We start from the raw sequence: 25,936 nt of genomic DNA on the forward strand, positions 1-25,936 counted from the left end.
GGCACCTAAAATACTTGTATTAATCTGTTTCACAGTCATTATCAGAAGGTGAGAACTACTCTGGCTTTCTCATTTTTCATATTCAAAAGCCATGGTGGGTCACAACCACTCTGAGGGTGTATTTGACTGTTTCTGCCAAAGTGGAACATATGCACACCCTGAAACCTAACAATTCCATCCCTAAGTATATGCCCAACAGAAATGCCAACATGTATGTATAGAATGTTCACAGAAACATTTGTCATAATAATCAAAACCTGGAAACTACCCAATGTCCCCAAATAGTAAAACAGTAATAGTAAAATTGTAAGCTCTGTGCTTACAATTCACACAATGGAATGACATATAACAATGAGAATGAAGTCCACAACCACAAGCGGTAACATAAATAAATTTCATGAACATAAGATTGGGTGAAAGAAAGAAGCCAAATACAGGAGTATGTAACTATATGATTCTTTGCTTATATGAACTACAAAAACACACCTAACTAATTTCTGCTTTTCAAACTGAAAATTGTGGTTACCCTTTTGGGGGGGATTGTGGTTTACATGATTGGAAGAGAGCATGAGGGTGGCTTCTGGGTGCTGGTAATGTTCTGTTCAATGATCTGGGTATTTGTTACATTGCTGTTCAGTTTGTGAAAATTTGAGCTATGTACTTATGATATATGTATTTTCTATATGTGCATTATACTGTAACAAAAAGTTAAAAACAACCTCTTCACCAACCACAATAATTACAACTAAAATCCCTAAGTCCCAGATTATTCAACAAATTAATAGTAAACATAAAAGAAAGTCAGGGCCCTAGCCTGTTTGATCAGTGGATAGAGCATCGGCCTGGGGACTGAAGGGTCCCAGGTTTGATTCTGGTCAAGGGCATATGCCCAGGTTGTGGGCTCAATCCCCAGTAGGGGGAGTGCAGGAGGCGGCTGATAATTGATTTTCTCTCATCATTGATGTTTCTACTTGTCCCTTCTGAAATCAATTAAAAAAAAAAGAAAAAAAGAAAGTCAGGAATATAGGATTCTTGACTTGCAGGTTCATAACACATGTATCAGGTTAGACTAACTCCAGTAAGAGAGTATCTTCAGATCACAAAGACCTACATAGATAAAATTAGTAATATCAGTATATTTTTCTTCTTACTGACAGACTATTGTTTCCTTTGTTAAAAAAAAAACAAGCTACAATTAATTTCTACAGCACTTTTTATTTACCGTAGTCTATAGTCTGTTCTAGACAGTATCATCATGCACACACTAAAATGTGGTAACTGAGTGTCTAGCAAATTCTGTTAGAGGAAGAAAACAACACCTGAAAATGCAGGAAACCTAAGACAAATATTACCGCTATATCCTGTGTAGTGTTGTCTGAATTTATAGAATAAACTTCTTGACCTGAATGGATGTTTAAATGCAACAAATGGTAAGATCATGGCCCAATATACTTTTGTGAATTAAAATGGACACTTTGGAAACAAACTTAATGTTCTGCAGCTGGCTGTCCCGATTTAAAACATGTAACTTTTGTAACTTTGTGGGAGAGGGAATGCTGGTAGTATCCGATGTCTGAAGTAAATCCGAACTTAGTGACTTTTGGAAACACTGCTTTGAGGTTATTTCCCACCTACATATGACCATTTTTATAAACTGGTTAACCAGGAGCGCAGCTGCAGGAATGTCTGAATGTTTTCTTGTGGCTGGAATTCATTACGAACTTTCTTTGTTATTCCCCAAAAGCTCTTTTATATATGGACTAATTAGTGATGATAACCTAACAATGGCTAAAAATTCCTGATGGAACTGAGACTTTATAAAGCTACAGTGGGGGAAAAACATGTTGATGTCAATCTCCCCTGATACCATATTAGGTATGACAGGCTACAGAAGTGAATGGAATGAGAGGTTAGGAAATATGAGGCAACTTTCAGGATGGAACCAGAATTCTCTTAATCAAAATAATAACTGTGTCTGGTGAAAATACAAATGGACTATAAGTGGAAAAGCATTGAACTCATATTGCCTTATATGGCAATGATTTGTGTGTGTGTTTACATAGGGTATTGCATTTAAAAATGAGGCCTCTTATAATCAGTCTAAGTGGAGGCTCAGCCACTCTAAAAAGCAAAACATAAAACCTTTTACACACTTTACCATATAACATTAACACACATCTTTTATTTTGATAAATAACTTCTAATAATCAATGATCAAACTTCCTTCCTGACATTCACAATCTGCACTTACCAATCAGCCATTTTACTTTTTTTTTAAAAAAATGCCACCTCAAGACAGGCAGCAGCAAGTTGCTGACATGGGCCCTTTATCACCAAGTTGACCCCTGGCTCTCCCAGAAAGACGTGCCTGCATCCGTTTCTTTTGAGGCTGCTTTGTTCCTCCAGACTATTTGAAATTTAATTTTTAGTCCTGGTATTATTTCCACAACTTAGCCCCTCTAGCCAGTTTTTATGTAGGTGAGGGAAGAGAGCAGGAGAGAAAGTAAACAGTCATGGAAAGAGATTTTTTAAAAATGTAAAATATAAAGTACAGTATTTAATAAAATAAGTGCATGATTATACCATGTTTTAGTTATAAAAGTCAATACTTGTATTATCTAAAGATCATCCTTGACAAAATATTAAAATGAAGCTGGCTTCTTCCTGTCATCTAGGATCTCTGTCCCTTGCCTATTAGTGCAGACTCAGAGAATGCAAACTAAGTTTAATGTTAGCCTAAGCCAAATATAAATGTGGAGGCAAATCTAATGCTAAATAATTTAAGACAAAAATGGAGGAGAAAAAGGAGGAGGATGGAGAAAAGAGGAGGAGTAGGATCATATGCCTTATCCAAAGCTAAAGATAATTTTGATTTTCTAGTTTACCTTCTATAGACTAATGCTATAATTCTCTGAACATAAATGGTTAAGAATTATTCACTATTTTGTATTTTATGCTACTCAATTCTATTAACCAGATAGGAGATAAAAATGTCCATTAGTAAAAAAAAAAAAGAAGTGCTTTTAAAATGTAAAGTGATTATTATATGGAAGGTTATATATTCATACAATTACAGCATTTTCCTATATGCTCACCTCTGACATATCATGCACGAGCAAGAGAGGAATACTTATTGTTGTGATGTCGTGGGTGCAGCAAACCTTGAGGATGTTTCGGAGTCCCATAATGGCAGGATCGCGAGCAGTGATGTTTCCAGATTTCACATTGTCATCCACACAAAGATGAAAAGCAACATGAATTTCTGAGAGATTAGAATGCCGTGTAATGTAAAATTCTCCTGTGAACAACAAATGCAATCATGATTTTCAAATGGCTAAATTACCGCCATCAGTGGAGTGCATAAAGAGCTGGAATGGGCAATCAATGTATCAAACTAGTAGAGGTGAATCAGGAACCTATTTTGGATTCAGGAAGCAATTATGATTACCACTTCTAAATTCTTAGAAAGAAAGTGACGAAAAAAGAAGCAATAGCCAATTTTGCATTAGGTTCATAAATTGGTATGAAGTCACCACCAAGAAGTAAATCAAATGAGTATTCATCATCTCTATGTTGATATCAATGCTCAAAGTGTCCCACTTAACTCAAACTTAACATGTGAAAACAGGTTACTTGCCTACCTGTCATCCCCACAACCTAAACCTGCTCTTTTCCATCTCAATTTATAGCTCTAATTTCTATCCAGTTATTTGCTCAGGACAGAAACACAGAAGTTGCCTTTCATTACTTTTTTTCTCTCAGTGTGTCTGCCCAAACCCCAATCCAATTCACCACGAACTATTTTCAGTAACATCTCCAAAAAAATATCTCAAATATGAGCACTCCATTTTTACTGCTATCACCCTAGTTCATGCTACCATCACCTCTCACCTAGGTTTTTATAATAGCCTCTTAATGAATCTCTCTGTTTCCATTGTTGCCCATAGTGCAGGCAAATGATTTATATGTAAATCATATTATATCAACCCCCCTATGTAAAATCACCCAACAGGCTCACACCACATTCAAAAAAGAGTCCAAATGCTTTACTGTGATCTGCAAGGCCTATATGATTTGGACACTGCCTATTTGTCTGACATCCTCTTGTCTCAACCTCACTCTTCCAGCCCAGCCACACTGGCTTTTGTTCAGCTCTGCAAGCATGCATAGCTTGTTCCCAATTCAGGCTGCTTTGTGAAAGGTGTCCCCAAGGTTTTTGTACAGCTGACTTTTCATTAATCATGTCTCATATCAAAGGCCACCTCCTTGGAGAGGCCTTCCTTGACTGTTCCAGGGGCTGGAGGACTTCCTCACCCCTCACTTCTCTTTCAGGTTGTTATGTTTTATTCTATTCCTGGCAGTGAAAGTCTTCATTGTTTATGAGAGTATTTTAAAGAGACCATTTGTTTACACTCCATAACTAGGAATTTTGTCTACCTTGTTTAATGTTCTATCTCTAGCACACAGAAGAGTACCTGGTACATAGAAGGTAGTTAATAAATATTTGTTGAGTGAATGGATGAACAAATGTTTTAGATTGAATTTTAGAGCAGTACCTATATGGAAACTTAAAATCCATGCTTCCTACAATCATTCCATTTTCTATGTAGCCACATTAATTACAGAATATAAAATCTCATCAGCCTTTGTATTCTGCAGTTTCTGTCATATAAAGAAATAAAATATAAAACATAAAGAATATGTTTTTAAAAAAAACACATTGTTGCCTGGAAATTCTGTTATGTCCTTCTAGGAAAGCTGTGCTCTTCTAAGAAGTATTCTTGTATCACCAACCCCTCCCCCCACACATTCTTCTCACCTTGGCTTCAAAGTCATTATCTCAGGATTTTACTTATACATACTTATAAACAAATAGTATAGTTAAAGGTACTTAATATACTTTAGCACAATGTTTAACCATTTCTAGTTACCAGTGTACACGAATTATACCCATGAACGCCACTGACAGGCCCCAGGCGGTGTTTTTCTTTTTAACTTAAGATAAACGAATTAGATAAGCAGAAAAAGGAATTAAAGAAAAAACAGAGATATAAACATGAAAATAAACTAGTCAAATAAAAAGTTAAAAAAAATTATCTGATGAAAAATAGTTTTGTTACAATTTCCTGGAAGGCAATAAAAGGCACAGGTAGCTTATCAGAAACCTGGAGACAATATCCTTGTGGGTCCAATGAAATGCACTGCCTCCTATTAGGTGATGGAGGTTGTAGCAGGAAATATGGCCATGGTCCAGCAGTGAGGCAGATGACTCAGTGAGCAGTCGCTCCTAACCCCCACATCGCTTTGGGTGACTTTAGAAGACCTGTCACTGGGCCTCATTTTACCCATTAGTAAAATGGGGGCTGTGGAGTTGGCAGCAGTAATCACAGCAAAATAATATTGTAGAAAAAGGACTAGATTGGGCATTAAAAGAAGATCTGCCTCTGGCACTTATTGGCTGAGTGATCTTGGGTAAAGCAATTCAACTTATAGATCCATCGTACTTCATGTATAAAATGGAAAAAATAATGCCGAATGGCTTTTCTTGCAAAGTATTTGTGAGAATTAGATGATATAGACTGTAAATACTTAGATAATGACGAAGCAAAACTACTAGTTAAAAATTATATGAATAAAATTGTTTTTCTTTGCAACTTAAAAAATTTAAAGCTTTTGTGATTTGGATCTTTTTTCACTCCTGTTTACTTCCTAGCTGTGTAGGCATCCTTTAACTAAATGGAAATTCAGATGCTACCTGTATATCTAGTTGAAGAACTTAATACTCCTTTTTTAACGCAGACTTAATGGCATAGTTTCCTGATTTGGTGGTGATAACGAGATACTAACCTATAGGCTTTTTCCAAAAAGGAACAAGGAAGGAAATAAATATAGCAATGAAGAGGTAAGTTTTGCCCTGGCTGGTTTTTTGGAGAGGCCTGGCTCACAGACAGAAGAATTGCAGGTTAGAGCACTGGCTCACAGACAGAAGGGTTGCAGGTTTGATTCCCAGTCAAGGGCACATACTTCAGTTGCGGGTTTCATCCCCAGCTCCGGTTGGGGCGTGTGCAGGAGGCAGCCAATCGGTGTGTCTCACTCACATTGATGTTTTTCTCTCTCTCTCTGTCTCTTTCCCTCCCTCTCTCCCTCTTCCCTCCAACTTTCTCTAAAAATCAATGGAAAAAATATCCTCGGGTGAGGATTAACAAAAAGAAAAAAAAAAGTTAAGTTAAAACAAAAAACAGACAATGTTACTTCTGGAGATATTAAGATTGGTACATTTTAAGAAAACCACAAAACATAGATAATTTAAATTATGGATCTATGAAGAGAAATATAATGATTCCTGTCTCAATGAAGGTATTTTTAGATAGAGAGGAGGACAGTTTCCTGTTCCACAAAGTGGTGATGCAATCCGGCCTCTAACATTATCCACTAAGGTAGGATATCTGAAGGTGGAAGGAAATTCAGAAGCTGATGACCACAAGTTAACTGACTGGGACTGACAAGGTAATACCAGAAATGGTCATGCTATTTTCCTAGATTAAATGGAATGTAGAAAATCTGGGAAGGAAATGTGAAGAAATAACCTTGGTTATTTATGAAACTGCAAAATATACCACTTAGTTTAAAAGACTTTACACTTATAAAGTAAACAGATAGGCCTTCCTTGTTATGCCCTGTCATACAAACACTATTAAGGATCATCAGAGTGAATTCAATCTGGGATAGAACCAAGAGACTGAATTTCCAGTTTATATACTATATACTCAAGAATAATAAGGAAATTAAAGAAATGGAAAGTAAGAAAGTTGATGGAAAAATAGAAAGATTCTAAATTAGATGACCCATGTTCTCTCTACAAGTTCAACTGTTTATATTTCTATGTACCATTGTTTAGGTTTCAGAGTAAAATTATTTCTTGGTTCATTAAAGAAACTAAGAAACCAATGTATGAAAGAAGAAATCTAAAATAGCAAATAACAATAAGGCTTATGCAACTGCTTGAGCAAGTTTTCTTATACGGATCTAGAAAACTCAGTACTAGTATAAGATTTAAATTGTAGAACATCTGTGACAGTACAGTATACTATATAGATACGATGATGTTTTAAAGTGATACACTGACAAACTTTTTATGACGTATGCCATAAGAACTAATGTTTCAAATCTGATTTCAATGTATATGATTATAAGAAAATTGCAATTTGAAATAATACTTACCAGGTAAAATATTTAAATAGTTTCTATCAGCATTTTTAGACTTATCTTCACTTCCTCCGTTTCGGTTTTCAGAATCTATTAATAAGATAATGGACCATGTAAGAATATCACAACATATGAAAACACATTACTACTACTATTCCTCAAGCAATCATGACAGCAAACATTTATTAGGCATCTCTAGGTGCCTGGCATTCTGAAGCATGCTTTACATCAGGAGTGGGGAACGTCCAGCCCACAGGCCGCATAAGCCCACAAAATCATTTGGTCTGGCCCTGCCAAGGCATTAGGGGCGAGTTAATTAAATGTTTAACCAAATATAGCAGGCTAATTTTTAAGTTGACAATTTTGTATGGTCTGTGAATGATGTTATAAATATCCAAATGGCCCTTGGCAGAAAGAAGGTTCCCCACCCCTGCTTTACATGGATGGTCTCATTTAATTCTTATAAAATGCCTATAACCACAACCTTATGACTTAAGTACTTTTAGTACTTTATTTATATATGAGGAAACAGAGGCTTCATAGGTTGATTAACTTAACCAAGAATTCGTGGGTAAGTGGTGGAACCAGGTATTGAACCTACATATACAGATTCCAAATCCTCTGATCTTAACCACATTAGATTTGCCAATACCCTATTTTTCACCTGAGAGGTTCAAGGTACTAAGTTAACAACACATAAAAAAACTTCATTAGATAGTTGTCATGTGACTGTCTTTATTTTTAGAATCTGAGTCACTTTTTTTATATAACTTGTTCAGAATTATAAACAAATGGTTATTAGCACCAGGAATCACTTTGTTACTTATAATTTGACATTATATGTAATTTATTTCAAACAGATATGTAAGATCCTTTTTCAAATGGAGCATTTTTTTCAGGTAGTCAATAGCTATTCTTTGTAGAAGGCATGATATTACTTAGAAGGATACATGTTAGTGAAATGAGATACATCACAATTGAACACACATTATTATGAATTATTTTACATATACACATACTTTTAATAGAAGATACATATGAATTTTATAAGAACTCTATCAGAAGTCAAGAAAATGCAGAACAAATATTAGCATTCAAAGTAGCTCTTTTTAAGAAGCTGTATATTTTTTTTAAAAAGCTGTATATTGATTCCAATTAAATACAAAACTATTTGGAATGGCCTTTGGCATCAGAAAATCACTTGAAAAGAGTCAGAACTTTAAATGAGTAAACTGCAAATACCAAGGGAATATCATGGTTTCAAGAAAGTTCTGAATAAAAATAACTGAATATTTTTACCTAGGGACTACTTTGATGAATTGATTTATAACATCATACCTTGTAAATACATATATTTTATGAATGGACAGAGGGAGAGAGTGGCACAAAGAGAAGGCTCTGTATTGCCAGAATCCATATTTAATGTAATAGTCAGTTTCTCATACAGAGCCATGTAATTGATAGGCTCTTAATACATATCTGATTATAGCACATAAAACAAAAAAACAATAAGGACTCTAACTTTGTTCACGTAAGGTATGAACAAACAGAATTTCTATTCAGTAAACAAGAGAGAACAGTCCATAGTCCATTTTCCTTTCCATGCTTATTTGTTTTTTAAAAGAAGGAGAGAGAGAGCAAGAGAGAGAGAGAGAGAGAGAGAGAGAGAGAGAGAGAGAGATATGATGTGAGAAACATTCACTGGTTGCCTCTCGTACATGCCTCCATCGGGACTGAACTTGCAACCTAGGTATGTGCCCTGACCGGGAATTGGAGCCATGACCTTTTGGTATATAGGTAAATGCTCCAACCAACTAAGCCACACCGGCCAGGGCTCCCTTTCCATGTTTACTAAGAAAATGACTATTTTTTATTTTTTAAAAATGTATATAAAATATATTAAAAAAACCATTGTTTTTGTAGGAATATAAAGATGATAATATAATAAACACAGTAAACAATGAAATGTCTTAGATAAAAAGATACTTGTGTATCAGGATATAAATGTGTAGAACAAATATGTGGGCATGCACAGAAAAGGAAAAGAGAAAGTATTTTTAAAAAACTCTTCTGTAACAACATGCTAGTCCCTTTAAGAAGGTTGTCTTTTACAAACCTACTTGTTTCACTGACTCACTTAAACCACAAAATAGTTGCTTGAACAAAAACAAAATAGTACCATGATGTACACACATTGCCTTAAGCGTATGTGGTTTAAAAACTTCCTGTCATTTACTGCACACTTGCTATCTCTCACAAATATACTTAGAATCCTCCTTCTCCCACACCTGTCATGATCTCAATCTTCATGTTTTAGTCACTACTAAGAATAATATTAAAATGTTAGTGATCACATCATTGCTAGTTTCGAAAGAGATGGAGGAAGATGGTAGATGAGTAAGAGGGCACACTGAAATTTTCCGAATGGTCTCGGTTAGGATATGCTTCCATACCAATTTCCTAGTACTCAGCCTGACTCTGTCACACACATACTGCCATAGCAAAGCCACAGTTACCTATAGTGAGAATAGAAACTGGTAGAACTTCAATGGACAGTGGATTAAAGGACACTTACATTGATTACAAATATAAGTGTCCTTTAATCCAGGAATTTCTCCGTAGGAATCTATTCTATAGATATTGTCATACACACACAATGATGTATGTGCAAGGTTATTTATACATTATTACTTACTAGAGGCCCGATGCACAAAATTCATGCAAGAGTAGGCCTTCCTTCCCCTGGCTGCTGGCACCAGCTTAGCTCCAGCACCGGGGACCCAGGCTTCCCTCTGGCTGCTGGCAGGCACCCAGGACCTGGGCTTCCTTCCGGCTGCCAGCAGGCACCTGGGACCTGGGCTTCCTTCGCAGCCCCAGATTTGTCCGGAAGGTCGTCCGGTCTAATTAGCATATTATGCTTTTATTATTATAGAAGAAGATAATAGCAAAAACTTTGTAACAGATTAAATGTTTATCAATGTGGAAATGATTAATAATGGCACATCCTGCAATAGACTGTGCTAGTAAAAGGTATGAGAATGCTCTTTATGTATTGATATGAAATATTGTCCAAGATAAATTACTCAGTGAAAAAGGCAGGATTACTCTATAATTTGAGTCAGAGTTTTTTCTTTTATCTATGTCTTCCCTTAAGTCTCTCTATCCTATATAATAAAGAGGTAATATGCAAATTAACCCTCACGCCCTCACAAGATGGCTGCCTATGACCAGGCTGACAGGGGGGTTAGTGAGGGACTAAACAACTAAACAAGCAGGCTGTGTGGGGTGACCAGGCCAGCGGGGGGGCCGTGACAGGCGACCAAGCCAGCAGGGGGTGGGGTAGTTAGGGCGACCAGGCAGGCAGGCAGGTGAGTGATTAGGAGCCAGCAGTCCAGGATTGTGAGGGGGATGTCTGACTGCTGGTATAGGCCTGATCCCCGGGATTGGGCCTAAACCAGCAGTCGGACATCCCCCAACGGGTCCCGGATTGGAGAGGGTGCAGGCTGGGCTGAGGGGATTCCCCCCCTCCCCCCAGCCACCGGTTCACAAATTTCGTGCACCAGGCCTCTAGTATATATACAGAAATCTTCTGAAGAAAGATGCCATGAACTTTTTCCATAGCCTTTAAAATATTTCCCAGTAAATTTCCTCGTTAGAAAAGATGTTCATATTGTGGATAGATATAGAAAAAGCAGGACATGGTTCTGGACATTGTAATATTTTAAAAGAACAACCAAAAACAATTCTTATAATTGACTTTATGCTATCTAAGTGGATGAAAGATATAAAAAGTGTATATTTTGTGCTACTATTTATTCTGTGACTCCAATGCCATCTGCAGTAATAATCATATCCATTTTAGATACAGAACTTGGTTGAAAGGTCAGCAACTTTCCACTCTGAGTGCCTATTTCAAATATAATTACAGAAGTGAAATTCATAAAGTTTTTGCTAAGGATCTTGTACAAAATCATGCAAAAAAGGGAATTAAGAACAGAATCTAAGCTCCTAAAGATAATGAATTTTATTCTTAATTTCTTTCTTCCACCTCTCCACCAATGTAATTTTCTGTATTTCAATGATGGCCCATATGCTATTAGAGTGTGTAGGGACAGAACATAATGAGAGTGAAATTTTTAAAAATTTGAGTTTCACTGACCATGTGGTTCTTTCAACTTACTCCTGCGTTGGGTTCTAGCATAAAGTACCACCTGCTGGACAACTTCCAGTTGCTCTTCAATTCGGGGAAAATGAAAATCAGTGCACTCTTGGCAAACTGTGGCAAAATCTAAGGAACCCAAAACATGTACAAACTTTAAAGGTGAACTATCAAATATTTAGTATTTACTTACAGACAAGGAGACCTGGTGAAATAGAACATAAAATTCACAAGTGTGATTTCTTATACTTGTCCTTTCAACAATTATGTCTTATGAAGTTAAGGTACAGCAATTTTGTTTTTATCAGAAACAATCTCTCCATCACTCAAAAGAGTAAACAATAGACAAGGAAATTTTAAGGTAATTCCAAGTCTTCTTTAAATAATAGATAGTTTGGTCATAATCCAGTCACAAATAGACTTTCTTCAAGCTTCTTTTAAAAAGTTATATATTTTAAAACAGTTTATATATTGAAATTTTTTAAATAATCATAAAAAATGAGTTGTATTCTGAGGGAAAGTATACATTTTACCTAGCACATTTAAGAAATAGGTTATTTAAAAAACAAAAAGGTACAAATGGATAAATTAAAATTCACTAAGCCAGGATCTGTTTCTAAATTGAAACTACATTTATCTTTTTTTTTAAGCTATTGCTATTCTTTTCTTAAAAAAAATATTTTTTTATTGATTTCAGAGAGGAAGGGAGGGGAGAGATAGAAACATCAATAATGAGAGAAAATCACTGTTTGGCTGCCTCCTGCACACCCCCCCGCTGGGGATCAAGTTTGCAACCAGGGCATGTACCCTTGACCAGAATTGAACCTGGGACGCTCTAGCCACTGAGCCAAACCAGCTAGGGCAACATTTATATCTTGATTATTCTTTTTGTTGTACCTTGAAACAAGGAACATGTAAGAGCATTGTTTATAATATAATACAATTTTAAGAAAAATTAAATATTCCAAAGCACCATGCCCAAGTTAAAGCATGAAACAAATCTAAAATAGCTGTGGCTGGATAAGTTATTTGGTCTACTTGAACACTGGGATGACTACAAATTTTTTTCAACTTTTCCATAATTTAATTACTTTCTTTGTAAGAATAGTATTTTAAAAAGAAATTTAATGAAATAAATATGTATAATGGTAACTTACCTCTTTTAATACCACTATATGAATTAATTCTATTATCTACTAGTAAAACCAGGCCACAGAGAGATGTGGAATAAAGTGACAGCGCTGTCTGGAGTCGATGGAGTTTCACACCACTTCGATGATTTCTTTTGTGCTTACAGAAATCCAGCATGTCTGCTCTCAGCAATCTCAAATTATGCATGGTCTTCAACTGAGCTCCTAGGGGATATAGGCAACAACCCCAGAAAGATACTTAGCTGCAAAATCTAGTACAACAGGATGCAAATTTCTATGACAAGCATCCCAATAAATCTGTGCTACAAATTACTGAAAATAGGCCTTGCATTTTCCCATTTTAATAACTAGTAATATTGAATCTTTCTATTTGCAAAAAGTAATATATAAGCTAAAACTTATAGCCAAAAATCTGTAGGTTTTTTTGGAGCAGGATATACTTTGTAATTAAAACTAACACAGGTATGTTTTACTCATATGCTAGGAATTTTTCTTATAGCATACAAAAAGCTTCACAACTTACAATAAATTATGACTGTAAAAAATTAATATACTTACCTAAGTGAATGGTAAAACTTTCTTCTAACTTTCTCTGTTCCTCATAAATCCTTCCATTTGGTTCTACTGATTCTCTGAACTGACTTGGTTGAACTTTAATTTCTTCACTGAAATTAATAAAATTATTAATTTGGGGGGATGTTTATCAAGAATTTGTAAACTTTTCTTTTAAAGAAAAGAAAGGTTTCTAACAAAATGACAAACTAACATCTGAGAGTAGCTGTTAATTTATTCCTAAACTTATCCTTAATCCATGATGACAAATAAGATCCTAAGTACCAAGAGGTTCTAAAATTCCCACTTGTTCTTTCATTTCTTCACAGTAAATAATGCACATAATTCATTTTCAGTCACTATCATATCAATTCATATATTATCATTTTATATTTCTTTGTGGCCTAAGAGAATGATTAAAAGAAGTGACCAACTTATCACTTTAAAAATAACATTTAAAAAATACATACTACTTATTAGAGTTGGCGGTAGACAAAATTAGAAAATAGGCAAAGTGAAAGAAATGAAAATTAAAAATAAAACATCACATAATAATAGAAAAAAATAATGTTAATTTTGATGTATTTTTTTCCCATCAACATTCTCCTCCCAATAAAGGACTTCTCTATTTGTCCTACTTTGCTCTTGTATTTCCTGAAAAGGTTTCCATGGAGGCACTTTAACTGTACAGTTGTTCAATTCAAATTTCATTGTATTGTTAGGGACAGAAATAGAATAGTGAGAACTAGTCCTACATAATAAAAGGGAAACATGTAAATTAACCGTCCATCTGCCATGCTCAAGCCACGCCCACAAGCCATGCCAACCAGCCAATCAGGAGCGAGTATGCAAATTAACCCAACTAAGATGGCGGTGGCCACAGAGCTGGAGCAAGCAGGAGGCTTGGGTTGACCCTGGCGATGGAGGAAGCCAAGCTTCCCTCCTGCACTGGCTGGCCCCTGGCTCCGCTCAAGGCTACAAAGTTTCAATGATAGAAGATAAATTAATCCCAGAAAAAAAAGAAAAAAAGGAGAGGCTGGTAGCTTGGGTCGCCGGGGGGCGTGGCCAGCCTGAAAAGGGCCCTCAGCCCCTCACCCAGGCTGGCCACACCCTCATGGCGTGAGGGTCCCTGCTGGGGGTCTTGGCCAGCCTGCAAACAGCCATCAGCCCCTCACCCAGGCTGGCCAGGCACCCCAGGGGGGACCCCAACCCTGAAGGGACTGTGGTCAGCCTGCAAACAGCCATCAGCCCCTCACCCAGGCTGGCCACACCCTCAAGGGGAGAGGGTCCCTGCTGGGGGTCTTGACCAGCCTGCAAACAGCCCTCAGCCCCTCTCCCAGGCTGGCCAGACACCCCAGCAGGAACCCCCTCCATGAAAAGGGTGTGGCCAGCCTGCAAACAGCCATCAGCCACTCACCCAGATTGGCCAGACACCACAGCAAGACCCCCCTCCTAGAAGTGGGTGTGGCCAACCTGAAAATGGCCCTCAGCCCCTCACCCAGGCTAGCCAGGCACTCCAGCAGGGACCCCCGCCCTGATCTGGGACACCCTTCAGGGCAAACCAGCCGGCCCCCACCCATGCACCAGGCCTCTATCTACACTAATAAAAGAGAAACATGGTAATTAGCGTACGACCGCTACCCTTCCCATTGGCTAATCAGTGAATATATACAAAGTAACTGTCAGCCAAGATGGCGGCCGGCAGCCAGGAAGCTGATGCGAATAGGGAGGCTTGCTTCCTTCAGTGACAGAGGACTCCAACATTCCCCGCCGGCCTCTGAGCTTCAGTTGGAAACATAGTAACATTTATAGAAGATAAACAAAACCCCAGAAATCTCCTGTCAGTCAGCCGGGATCTCAGAGCTGGAGTCGAAACATTGTTTCGAATACAGAAAACAAAGGCCAGAAACCTGCTTTCAGCCGAGCCTCAGAGAGAAAGCCGGCTCTTAGCTCCAGTGACAGCCATAGAAGGTAAATAAATGCCAGAATAAAAAAAAAAGAAAAAAAGGAGAGGTTTGGAGCTCCAGTCGCCCGCCAGCCTGAAAACGGCCCTCAGCCCCTCACCCAGACTGGCCAGGCACCCCAGTGGGGACCCCCACCCTGAAGCAACAATATGGCGGCTAATTTGCATACTGTAGGCAGGCGGCAGCAGGCAAGGCTGTCTGTGGTCTGGGACCCGGATCTGTGACCCTGCCAGGCGGGATCAGCGGAGCTGCGAGGCCTCCCGGCACCAGGATCAGCGTGACAGGGGGCAGCGCCCAAACCCCCTGATCGCTCTGCAGCTCTGTGTGTGACAGGGGGCAGCACCCCAACCCCCCCCCCCCCCCACGGGCCCTGCTCTATGTGAGACGGGGTAGAGCCATACCTCCCCATCGGCCCTGCCCTGAGTGTGACAGTGGCGGCGCCCCAACCTCCTGATCGGCCCTGCTCTGTGTGTGACAGGGTGTGGCGCCCCAACTCCTCCCCCCCCATGGACCCTGCTCTGTGTGTGACAGGGGGGAGCTCCTCAACCCCCTGATCGGCCCTGCTCTGTGCGTGACAGGGGGGAGCTCCCCAAACCCCTGATGGGCCCTGCTCTGTGTGTGACAGGGGGGAGCTTCCCAAACCCCTGATTGACCCTGCTCTGTGTGTGACAGGGTACGGAGCCCCAACCCCTCTGATGGTCCCTGCTCTGTGAGTGACAGGGGGCAGCGCCTCAACCCCCTGATCGGCCCTGCTCTTTGCGTGGCAGGGTGTGGCGCCACAACCTCCCCATCAACCCTGCCTTGAGTGTGACGGGGCAGTGCCCCAACCCCCCAGTCGGCCCTACCCTGAACATGACTAGGGGTGGCATCGCAACCTCCCCATCCGCCCTGCTCTGTGCATGACAGGGGGCGGCGCCCCAACTCCCCAATCGGCCCTGCTCTGAGCCCGACCAGGGGCTGCACCTAGGGATTGGGCCTGCCCTCTGCCACCCGGGAGCAGGCCTAAGCCAGCAGGTCGTTATCTCCCGAGGGGTCCCAGACTGCGAGAGGGCACAGGCCAGGCTGAGGGACCCCCCCCCCCCCCCAGTGCACAAATTTTTGTGCACCGGGCCTCTAGTCGTATATAATAAAAGGGTAATATGCAAATTGATTCTAACAGCAAAACGACTGGGAATGATGGGTCACTATGATACACACTGATCACCAGGGGGCAGACGCTCAATGCAGGAGCTGCCCCCTTGTGGTCAGTGCGTTCCCACAGGGTGAGCTCTGCTCAGCCGCAAGCCAGGCTGATGGCTGTCAGCACAGCGGTGATCGCAGGAGCCTCTCCCACCTCCTCAGCACCGCTAAGGATGTCCGACTGCAGCTTAGGCCTGGTCCCCGCTGGCAAGTGGACATCCCCTGAGGGCTCCTGGGCTGCCAGAGGGATGTCTGACTGCCAGTTTAGGCCCGATCCCCTGGGGAATGGGCCTAAGCCAGCAGGTGGACATCCCCCGAGGGGTCCCAGACTGCGAGAGGGCACAGGTTGGGTTGAGGGACACCCCCGAGTGGACAAATTTTTGTGCACTGGGCCTCTAGTAGTTTAATAATAATGCATCCATCTGCCTGTTTGCAAACAGTTTAATAATAATGCATCCATCTGCCTGTTTGTTCCCAATCCATAAATATTTACTGAGTATGTCTTATGTGCCAGTATCAAGAGCCAGACACTTGACAAGGATTTGGGTATACAGTAGAAAAGAGATGTATTTTTTGTCTTCAAGGCAAGACTAATGGGGAAGACTGATATTACACAAATAAAATGCTACTTCTAAATGTTTATAGCATTCTAGAGGCCCGGTGCACAAAAATTTGTGCACTCGGGGGGCGGGGGGGGGGAGTCTTCCAGCCCAGCCTGTGCCCTCTCGCAGTCTGGGATCCCTCGGGAGATAACGACCCGCTGGCTTAGGCCTGCTCCCGGGTGGCAGAGGGCAGGCCCAATCCCTAGGTGCAGCCCCTGGTCAGGCTCAGAGCAGGGCCGATTGGGGAGTTGGGCACCGCCCCATCATGCACAGAGCAGGGTGGATCGGGAGGTTGCGATGCCACCCTCAGTCACGCTCAGGGTAGGGCCGATTGGGGGATTGGGGCACCGCCCCCTGTCACACTCAAGGCAGGGTCGATGGGGAGGTTGCGGCGCCACCCCCTGTCATGCACAGAGCAGGGCTGATCAGGGGGTTGGGGCGCTGCCCCCTGTCACGCACAGAGCAGGGCCCATCAGGGGTGTTGGGGCTCCGTACACTGTCACGCACAGAGCAGGGCCGATCAGGGGGTTGGGGAGCCCCCCCCTGTCACGCACAGAGCAGGGCCGATCAGGGGGTTGAGGCGCTCCCCCGTCATGCACAGAGCAGGGCCGATAGGGGAGTTGGGGCACCGCCCCCTGTCACACACAGAGCAGGGCGGATCAGGGGGTTGGGGCGCTGCACCCTGTCACTCTCAGGGCAGGGCCAATGGGGAGGTTATGGCTCTACCCTGTCACACACAGAGCAAGGACCGTGGAGGGGGGTTGGGGCGCCACCCTCTATCACCCACAGAGCAGGGCCAATCAGGGGGTTGGGGTGCCGCCATTGTCACACTTGGGGCAGGGCCGATGGAGAGGTTATGGCTCTACCCTGTCACACACAGAGCAGGGCCTGTGGCGGGGGGCGAGGGGGGGGGGGCGTTGGGGCGCCGCACCCTGTCACACACAGAGCCACAGGGCAATCAGGGGATTGGGGAGCTCCCCTCTATCAGGCACAGAGCAGGGCAGATAGGGAGGTTGTGGCCCCGCCCCCTGTCACACACAGAGCCGCAGGGCGATCAGGGGGTTTGGGCACTGCCCCTGTCACGCTGATCCTGGTGCCGGGAGGCTTATTACCTTTTTACTATATAGAATAGAGGCCTGGTGCATGAGTAGGGGCTGGCTGGTTTGCCCTGAAGGGTGTCCTGGATCAGGGTGGGGGTCCCCACTGGGGTGCCTGGCCAGTCTGGGTGAGGGGCTGAGGGCTGTTTTCCGGAAGCGAGTGACTGAAGCTTCCAACCGCTCCTTGTTTTCTTTCTTTTTTTTTATTCTGGGCCAGCTTTATCTCTGAGGCCTCGCCGCTGAAAACATCGATACAATGTTGCTAAAGCCCGGCTGAATGAAAGCCGGTTTCTGGGGTTTTGTTTAGCTTCTTATTTGCAACATAGTACATAGTTGCTTAGATTTGCAGCTGAGAGGCCGGCAAGTGAGGCGGGGAACGTTGGAGCCCGCAGTCACTGCAGAAAGCAAGCCTCCCTGCTCGCTTCAGTGCCTGGCTGCTGGCCGCCATCTTGGCTGACAGTTAATTTGCATATACTTACTGATTAGCCAATGAAAAGGGTAGCGGTCGTACGCTAATTACCATGTTTCTCTTTTATTAGTGTAGATACCAGTTGATGCTAGAAATAGGATCATTATACTATGCTAAGTATATTTCTAGTTGAATATACTTTAGGATTTAAAAGAAGAAAGATATTCTCAAATACAAATATACTAGAGGCCCAGTGCACGAAATTCATGCACAGTGGGGGGGGGGGGGTGCTCAGCCCAGCCTGCACCCTCTCCAATCCGGGACCCTTGGGGGGATGTTCTCAGGATCTGGCCTAAACCGGCAGTTGGACATCCCTCTCACAATCTAGGACCACTGGCTCCTAACTGCTCACCTGCCTGCCAACCTGATCACCCCTAACCGCCTCTGCCTGCCAACCTGATTGCCCCTAACTGGCCCCCTGCAAACCTGGTCGCCCCCAACTGCCTCGCCCTTCCTATCTGGTTGCCCCTAACTGCTCCCCCAGCCGGCCTGGCCGCCCCAACTGCCCCCACTGCTGGCCTGGTCACCCCCAACTGCCCCCCTCTGCCAGCCTGGATGCCCCTAACTGCCCACCCTCCTGGCCTGGTCGCCCCTCACTGCTCCCTGCTGGCCTAGTCGCCCCCAACTGCCCCCCCTGCCGGCCTGGTCACCCCCAACTGCCCCCCTGCCACCCTGGTTGACCCTGACTGCCCCCCAGCCAGCCTGGTCGCCCCTCACTGCCCCCTTCTGCTGGCCTGCTCACCCCTAACTGCCCCCCCTGCCAACCTGGTAACTCCCAACTGCCCCCCACCAGCCTGGTCGCCCCTCACTGCCCCTCTCTGCTGCCATGGTCATCCCCAACTGCCCCCCTGCTGGCCTGGTCACCCCCAACTGCCCCCCTGCTGGCCTGGTCACCCCCAACTGCCCCCCTTTGCCGGCCTGGTCACCCCTCACTGCCCCCCCTGCCAGCATGGTCGCCCAACGCATCCTGCTGTTTGGTTATTTGGTAAACCCTCACTGTCCCTGCTGCCAGCCTGGTCGCCCCATGCATCCTGCTGCTCAGTCGTTTGGTCATCCCTCACTAACCCCCCTGCCAGCCTGGTTGCTCCACACAGCTTGGTGTTCAGTCGTTTGGTCGTCCCTCACTAACCCCCCTGCCAGCCTGGTCGCCCCACACAGCCTGCTGCTCAGTCGTTTGGTTGTCCCTCACTAACCCCCCTGCTGGCCTTGTCACTCCACTCAGCCTGTTTGGTCGTCCATTCGGTTGTTTCGATGTGACGGCCCCTGGCTCTTTATATATATAGAATAGTGGCCCGGTGCATGAAATTCATGCATGGGAGGAGGGGTGTCCCTCAGCCCAGCCTGCACCCTCTCCAATCTTGGACCCTTTGGGGGATGTCGACTGCTGGTTTAGGCCTGATCCCAGGATGTCCCTGGATGTCCAGCAGGCCTGATCCCAGGATGTCCGACTGCCGGGATCAGGCCTAAACCTGCAGTTGGACATCCCTCTCACAATCCTGGACCGTTGGCTCCTAACCGCTCACCTGCGTGCCTGCCTGATTGCCCCTAACCGCTTCTGCCTGCCAGCCTGATCGCAACCTAACTGCTCCCCTGCTGGCCAGATCACCCCCAAGGCTTTTATTAGTATAGATATGATCCTTCACAGAAAATTTCACTAACCCTGCTTTACAATAAGGGCTTGACGATTGAATCATTGGGGCCAGACACCAAGATTCCTTTCTTTGAATAGTGGAGGGAATAATTATCTTGTCTTTAAGTTGCCCTAAACATCAAATGAGATAATGACTTAGAAAAGTATAAAAGCACCATATAAAGACAACTGTCTTTTTCAAGTACTGAAAAGACAATAAAGTGGTAAAATGAAAAACACTATTTTTATTCTCCCCCTTCCTTCCTTTACAGCCTTTATTTAAACTTGGAAATTTAGAAAAATTTCACTATTTTCATTTCTTTACATTCAATATTATTTTGTATTAGTTTCAGGTTTTATATTAGTTACAGAATAGTGGTTAGACAATCATATACTTTACAAAGTGTTCCCTGATACTTCCAGTACCCACCTGGCTTCATACCATCATTACAACACTATTGAGTATATTCCCTATTTAAGTGACAATAGGTTTACAGGTTCCTTCCAATCTTTCTTTTGTGTTGCTCGCCCTTTCTGTTCTTTCTCACGTCTTCACTCATTTTCTTTATATAGTATCTCAATTGGCCCTCAAAGCTCAGTGAAGGTACTGCGACACGCTTAATCCATTTTACAGACCAGGAAACTGAGGCCAATTACAGTTGGCTATGGAACTGAATTCAGCATGCAGGGAGCCCTCACAGCCATGCTCTCCACCTTTCCTAAGGGACAGCCACAGGACAAACGGAACAAACCTCCCTGTGAGGCTTCCGAGCCTTGTTCTCAAGCACCTCTTCATCATGGATGCTCCACATTCTTTCCTCTCCCCACTCCCACCCCCATTCTTTACTACTTCCCCTCTGGGGAGCAGGTGGTAGGCTTGGCACTCACTGTGCAGGCAAGCACCCCCATGGGGAGGGATGGGAACTGGGGGCAGGGCGGGGCGAGAACTGGGGGTGGGTGGGGCAGGAACTGGGCGCAGGGTGGGTGCAGGCTTGCTTTGGGGCCAAGGCGGGAGCAAGAGTCCCGGCCTCTCAAGTGCACAGGCCCGGTTAGCGCCTGGAGCTTCACCAAACCACCGCAGTGGGGTACCCAGCAGTGCGGCGCTCCTCCACTGAGGTGGTGCCACCCCTCAACCCCCGCCTCAGGGCTGCGAGTCTGCACCCTTCCGCCTGGGCGTCCTTCCAGGCCGGCAGTCATTGCCTCTTGTTTCCCACGTCTTGGGGCCACTGCAGAACCTCGCTCTCCGCGGGCAAGGCAGATCCCCACCTGCCAGCACCCTACCCAGGCCTGAGCCCCCTTCAGAGCACCCTGTCTTGGCGCCGCTCTGCGCCCCTTGGGCTGCCCGCCTCCTGGCCAGCCGCTTCGCTGAAGCCATAGTGCTTGCCCCTCAGGCGGAGGCCTGTCTGCACACCTGCAGACACCATGGCCCCGGCTCCTGGCTGGCCGCTTTGCCGAAGCTTCCTCTTCCTTCACGCGCTCTCCTCAGACCCCCAGGAGCTTGGCCCCTGCGGCCCTGCCCTTCCATGGCTCCCTGCAGCCCCCGCTCTACTCAGCTCTCCCGGGCCACCTGCCTGTCAGGAAGCTGCCGGGGCACCTTGCTGCGGGCAGTGTGGTTCTGGGGCAGGGGCTGGGGTGTGGGGAGCAGCTCCAGTAAAGTTTAGTAAACCCCAGGCCCCCAGCTCCTCCTTGAGCAGAGCCCAGGGCAGGCTGGGGGCCTGGGTTGCCGGGGCTGGGGGCCTGGGTCCAGACAGTGCAGCAGAGGAGGCAGAGCTGCGAGGCTGCATTGGCCCGCCGGAGTGGGCAGGTTGTGCCTCGCTGCTCGGCCCTGCGGCCCCCGCCGGGTCCACAGGCCCGGACACTGCGGCGATCAGCCTGCAGGAGTGGTAACAGGCCTTGACACTTCAGCAGTGGGGCTGAGGGGACTGGGCGCCGCCATCTTTGTGATGGAGTGACAAGGTGATGGTTAATTTCCATACTACTCTTTTATTAGATAGGGTAGCCGGGAAATAACAAAGCACTGTCAAGCTCTTGGGTTATCTATGATATATAATGTAATTAGGCCATAAGGAACCATGCAAGTTATAAATCACGAAAAGTCCTCTATACTATTTTTGTACTTTGTACATGCTATTACTGCACCTATTGCTCTATGTAGTTTTATTTTATTTACAGGTCTCCAATCTCTCTAGAATATAAGCTCCACATGGGCAGGTAATGTTTTTATATTTTTGCTTTGATAATACTTAGCATTTAAGATGCATTCAACTAATGTTTATTGCACTGAAGGAAACCACTTTAAAGAAACAAGAGATAGTACTTGGGGTATTTAGTTATATAGACCTAAGAAATTTACAAGGCTAAGTTCTAGGGGAGAAACCACTATATTAAACCAACCAATTAACCCTCTTCCAAAATAATCCACATAAAATTTATGAAACAAAAGGCTTTTTAAAAAACCCATCCAATTTGCAAACCCACCAAAGCTGTTTGCAGCAGCTTTTCCATATGAATGTCTTGTCCTGGCTCAGGCTTCGGACTTTCCTAAAATCTTTCAAACAAGCAGCAGCTGGCATCAGTATGCCCCATACCTATCAATAGGTGCCCAAGACTCAGCACTAGCACCAATCTATGTTGATTCACAGCTTGGCCTCTCCTGAACACTTCTAAGCCCAATATAAGTAGCAGCCATCTGCAGATTGCTCTGTAGCTCCTGCCAGGTGGCCCCAGGCATGCAGCTCCTGCCAGGTGGCCCCAGGCAATACCTGACTTTGCACCTCCCAGGAGGCCCCAGAACCAGTGCACCTGGTGGACAGCTTTAGACCATACTAGAGTACAACTCTACACATCCAAAAGCGACACACTCAAGTGGCAGACTCAGTGAGCACCAAAGCCCCACTGAAGCAAGTCCTGCTCCACAGGGGTGTCTCCTGCACAGCAGCTCTTCCATTATAGTCACAGCTGGTCCTCACAGCCAATTGGTCTGGAGGTCAATTCCTCCCAATGATGCCAACGGCAATCAAGGCTCAACTACAACAAGAGTGTGCACATAGCTCACTCAGGGGCACTGCTAGAGTACCCTACCCAGTTCAGGTGACTGTGGAGGCTGAACTACTGGACCCTACAGGACACTTCCTATACAAGGCCACTCTACCAATTCCAGGAGACACAGCAGCTCTGCCTAATACATAGAAATAAACTCAGGGAAGCAGCCAAAATGTGGACACAAAGAAATGTAACAAATGAAAGAACAGAACAAATCCTCAGAAAAAGAACTAAGTAAAATGAAAGCAAGGAAACAACTACATATAGAGTTCAACACAATGGTTATAAGGTTGCTTAAGGATCTTAATGAAAGCTTCAAGAGACTTAGTGAGACTTTCAAGGACCTTAGTGAGAATTTCAAAGACATGAAAAAGGACCAGTTAGAAATTAAGCACATACTAACTGAAATGAATAATTTACTGGGACTAAACAGTACAGTAGAGGATTCCGAGAATCAAATGAATGATTTGGAATATGAGGAAGCAAAAAAAAAATAACACACCCAATCATAAGAGCAAAAAGAAAAAAGAACCCTAAAATATGAAGATAGTGTAAGGAGCCTCTGGGACAACTTCAAGCATACCAACATTAGCATCATGAGGGTACCAGAAGGAGAAGAGAGAGAACAAGATATTGAAAACCTATTTGAAGAAATAATGACAGAAACCTTCCCCTATCTGGTGAAAAAAATAGACTTACAAGTCCAGGAAGCGCAGAGAGTCCCAAACAAGAGGAACCCAAAGAGGCCCACACCAAGTTATATCTACAATAATAAAAGCGTAATATGCTAATTAGGCCAGATGTTTATCCAGACGACCTTCTGGATGAAGCCAGGGCCCCAGGTGCCTGACAGCAGCTGGAGGGAAGCCCAGGTCCTGGGTGCCAGAGGGAATCCAGTGCCGGCAGCCAGGGGAAGAAAGGCCTACTCTTGCACAAATTTTGTGTATTGGGCCTCTAGTCATAAATAAAATGCCAAGGGTTAAAGACAAAGAGAGAATCTTAAAAGCATAAAGACAAAAGCAGTTAGTTACCTACAAGGGAGCACCCATATGACTATCAGCTGATTTCTCAACAGAAACTTTTCAGGCCAGTAGGGAGTGGCAAGAAATATTCAAAGTGATGAAGAGCAAGTACATATAATCAAGATTGCTCTACCTAGCAAAGCTCTCATTTAGAATTGAAGGTCAGATAAAGAGTTCACAGACAAGAAAAAGCTAATGGAGTTCATCACCACCAAACCAGTATTATATGAAATGTGGTATTCTTTAAGAAGAGGAAGAAGGAGAAGGAAAAAAAAGATAAAATATATGAACAATAAAATGGCAATAAATACATATCTATCAACAATTGAATCTAAAAATCAAAATAGATGAACAAGGAATATAATGAACAAAACAAACTGATGAATAAAATAGAACCAGAGGCATGGAAATATGGAACAGACTGATGAATCTCACAGGGAAGGGAAGAGGGGGGAATGAGAAGAAATTAACCAAAAATTTTATATGAATGCTAGAGGCCCAATGCACAAAATCTCTGCAAGAGTAGGCCTTCCTTCCCCCAGCTGCCGGCACCGGCTTCCCTCTGGGACCCGGGACCCGAGCTTCCCTCTCTCTGGCCACTGGCAGGCACCCAGGACGGACCTGGGTTTCCCTGCAGCTGCCAGCAGGTACCTGGGACCCAGGCTTCCCTTGCAGCCCCAGCTTCATCCAGAAGGATGGAAGGACGTCCAGAAGGATGTCAGTCTAATTAGCATATTACGCTTTTATTGTTATAGACTAGAGGCCCGGTGCACAAAAATCTGTGCACTCGGGGGGGGGGGGGAGGGGAGGGTCCCTCACCCCAGCCTGTGCCCTCTCGCAGTCTGGGACCCCTCAGAGGATGACCACCTGCTGGCTTAGGCCTAAGATGGCAATCAGACATCCCTCTGGCAGCCCGGCAGCCCTCGGGGGATGTCCACTTGCCAGCGGGGAGCAGGCCTAAACTGCAGTCAGACATCCTTAGCGCTGCTGAGGAGGCAGGAGAGGCTCCCACCACCACTGCTGTACTGGCAGCCATCAGCCTGGCTTGTGGCTGAGCAGAGCTCCTCCCATGTGAGAGCGACCTGACCACCAGAGGGCAGCTACTGCATTGAGAGTCTGCCACCTGGTGGTCAGTGTGTGTCATAGTGACCAGTCATTCCTAGTCTTTCTGCTGTTAGGGTCAGTTTTCATATTACCCTTTTACTATATAGGATAGAGGCCTTGAGCATGGGTGGGGGCCGGCTGGTTTTCCCTGAAGGGTGTCCTGGATCAGGGTGGGGGTCCCGCTTGGGTGCCTGGCCAGCCTGGATGAGGGGATGATGGCTGTTTGCAGCTAGTCATACCCCCTTCAGGGTGGGGGTCCCCACTGGGGTGCCTGGCCAGCCTGGATGACGGGCTGATGGCTGTTTGCAGCTGGCCACACCCCCTTTAGGGTGGGGGTCCCCACTGGGGTGTCTGGCCAGTCTGGGTGAGGGGCTGAGGAGCATTTTCAGGCTGGAGGGTGACTGAAGCTCCTAGCCTCTTTTTTTTTCTTTTTTCTTTTTTCTGGGATTTATTTACCTTCTATAGCTGTCACTGGAGCTGAGTGCCGGCTCCAGCTCTGAGGCTGTGGCTGGCTGAAAGCAGGTATCTGAGTTTGTTTAGCTTCTATAATTGAAACTCTGTTACCATCACTGGCGCTCTAACCTCTGAGCCCGTTGCTGGCCGAAAGCCGGTATCTGGGGTTTGTTTAGCTTCTATAATTGCAACATTGTTGCATCCGGAGCTCAGAGGTGGGCTGAGGCAGGCGGGGAACCTTGGCTTCCTCCATCACTGGAGCAAGCAAGCCTCCTGCTCGCTTCAGCTGCGTGGCTGCCGGCCGCC

At 44.3% G+C, this 25,936-nt stretch overlaps 1 protein-coding gene across 4 annotated transcripts in view; it reads right to left on the minus strand.

Moving 5' to 3' along the window:
- Window positions 1-25,936, minus strand: part of FERRY3 (FERRY endosomal RAB5 effector complex subunit 3) — a 59,050-nt gene that overhangs the window by 10,814 nt on the left and 22,300 nt on the right. For all 4 annotated transcript variants that reach the window (XM_070409551.1, XM_070409552.1, XM_070409550.1 and 1 more), the window contains 5 exons: window positions 13,075-13,181; window positions 12,523-12,720; window positions 11,366-11,494; window positions 7,222-7,296; window positions 3,096-3,298 (listed from right to left, as the gene is read on the minus strand). In XM_070409551.1, the coding sequence (XP_070265652.1) occupies window positions 3,096-3,298; window positions 7,222-7,296; window positions 11,366-11,494; window positions 12,523-12,720; window positions 13,075-13,181 (712 nt within the window). The remainder of the gene's footprint in view (window positions 1-3,095; window positions 3,299-7,221; window positions 7,297-11,365; window positions 11,495-12,522; window positions 12,721-13,074; window positions 13,182-25,936) is intronic.

The sequence above is a fragment of the Myotis yumanensis genome, unplaced genomic scaffold (assembly GCF_028538775.1).
Source record: "Myotis yumanensis isolate MYYU_CA2020_CCGP unplaced genomic scaffold, mMyoYum1.0.hap1 SCAF_3, whole genome shotgun sequence".
NCBI lineage: Eukaryota > Metazoa > Chordata > Mammalia > Chiroptera > Vespertilionidae > Myotis > Myotis yumanensis.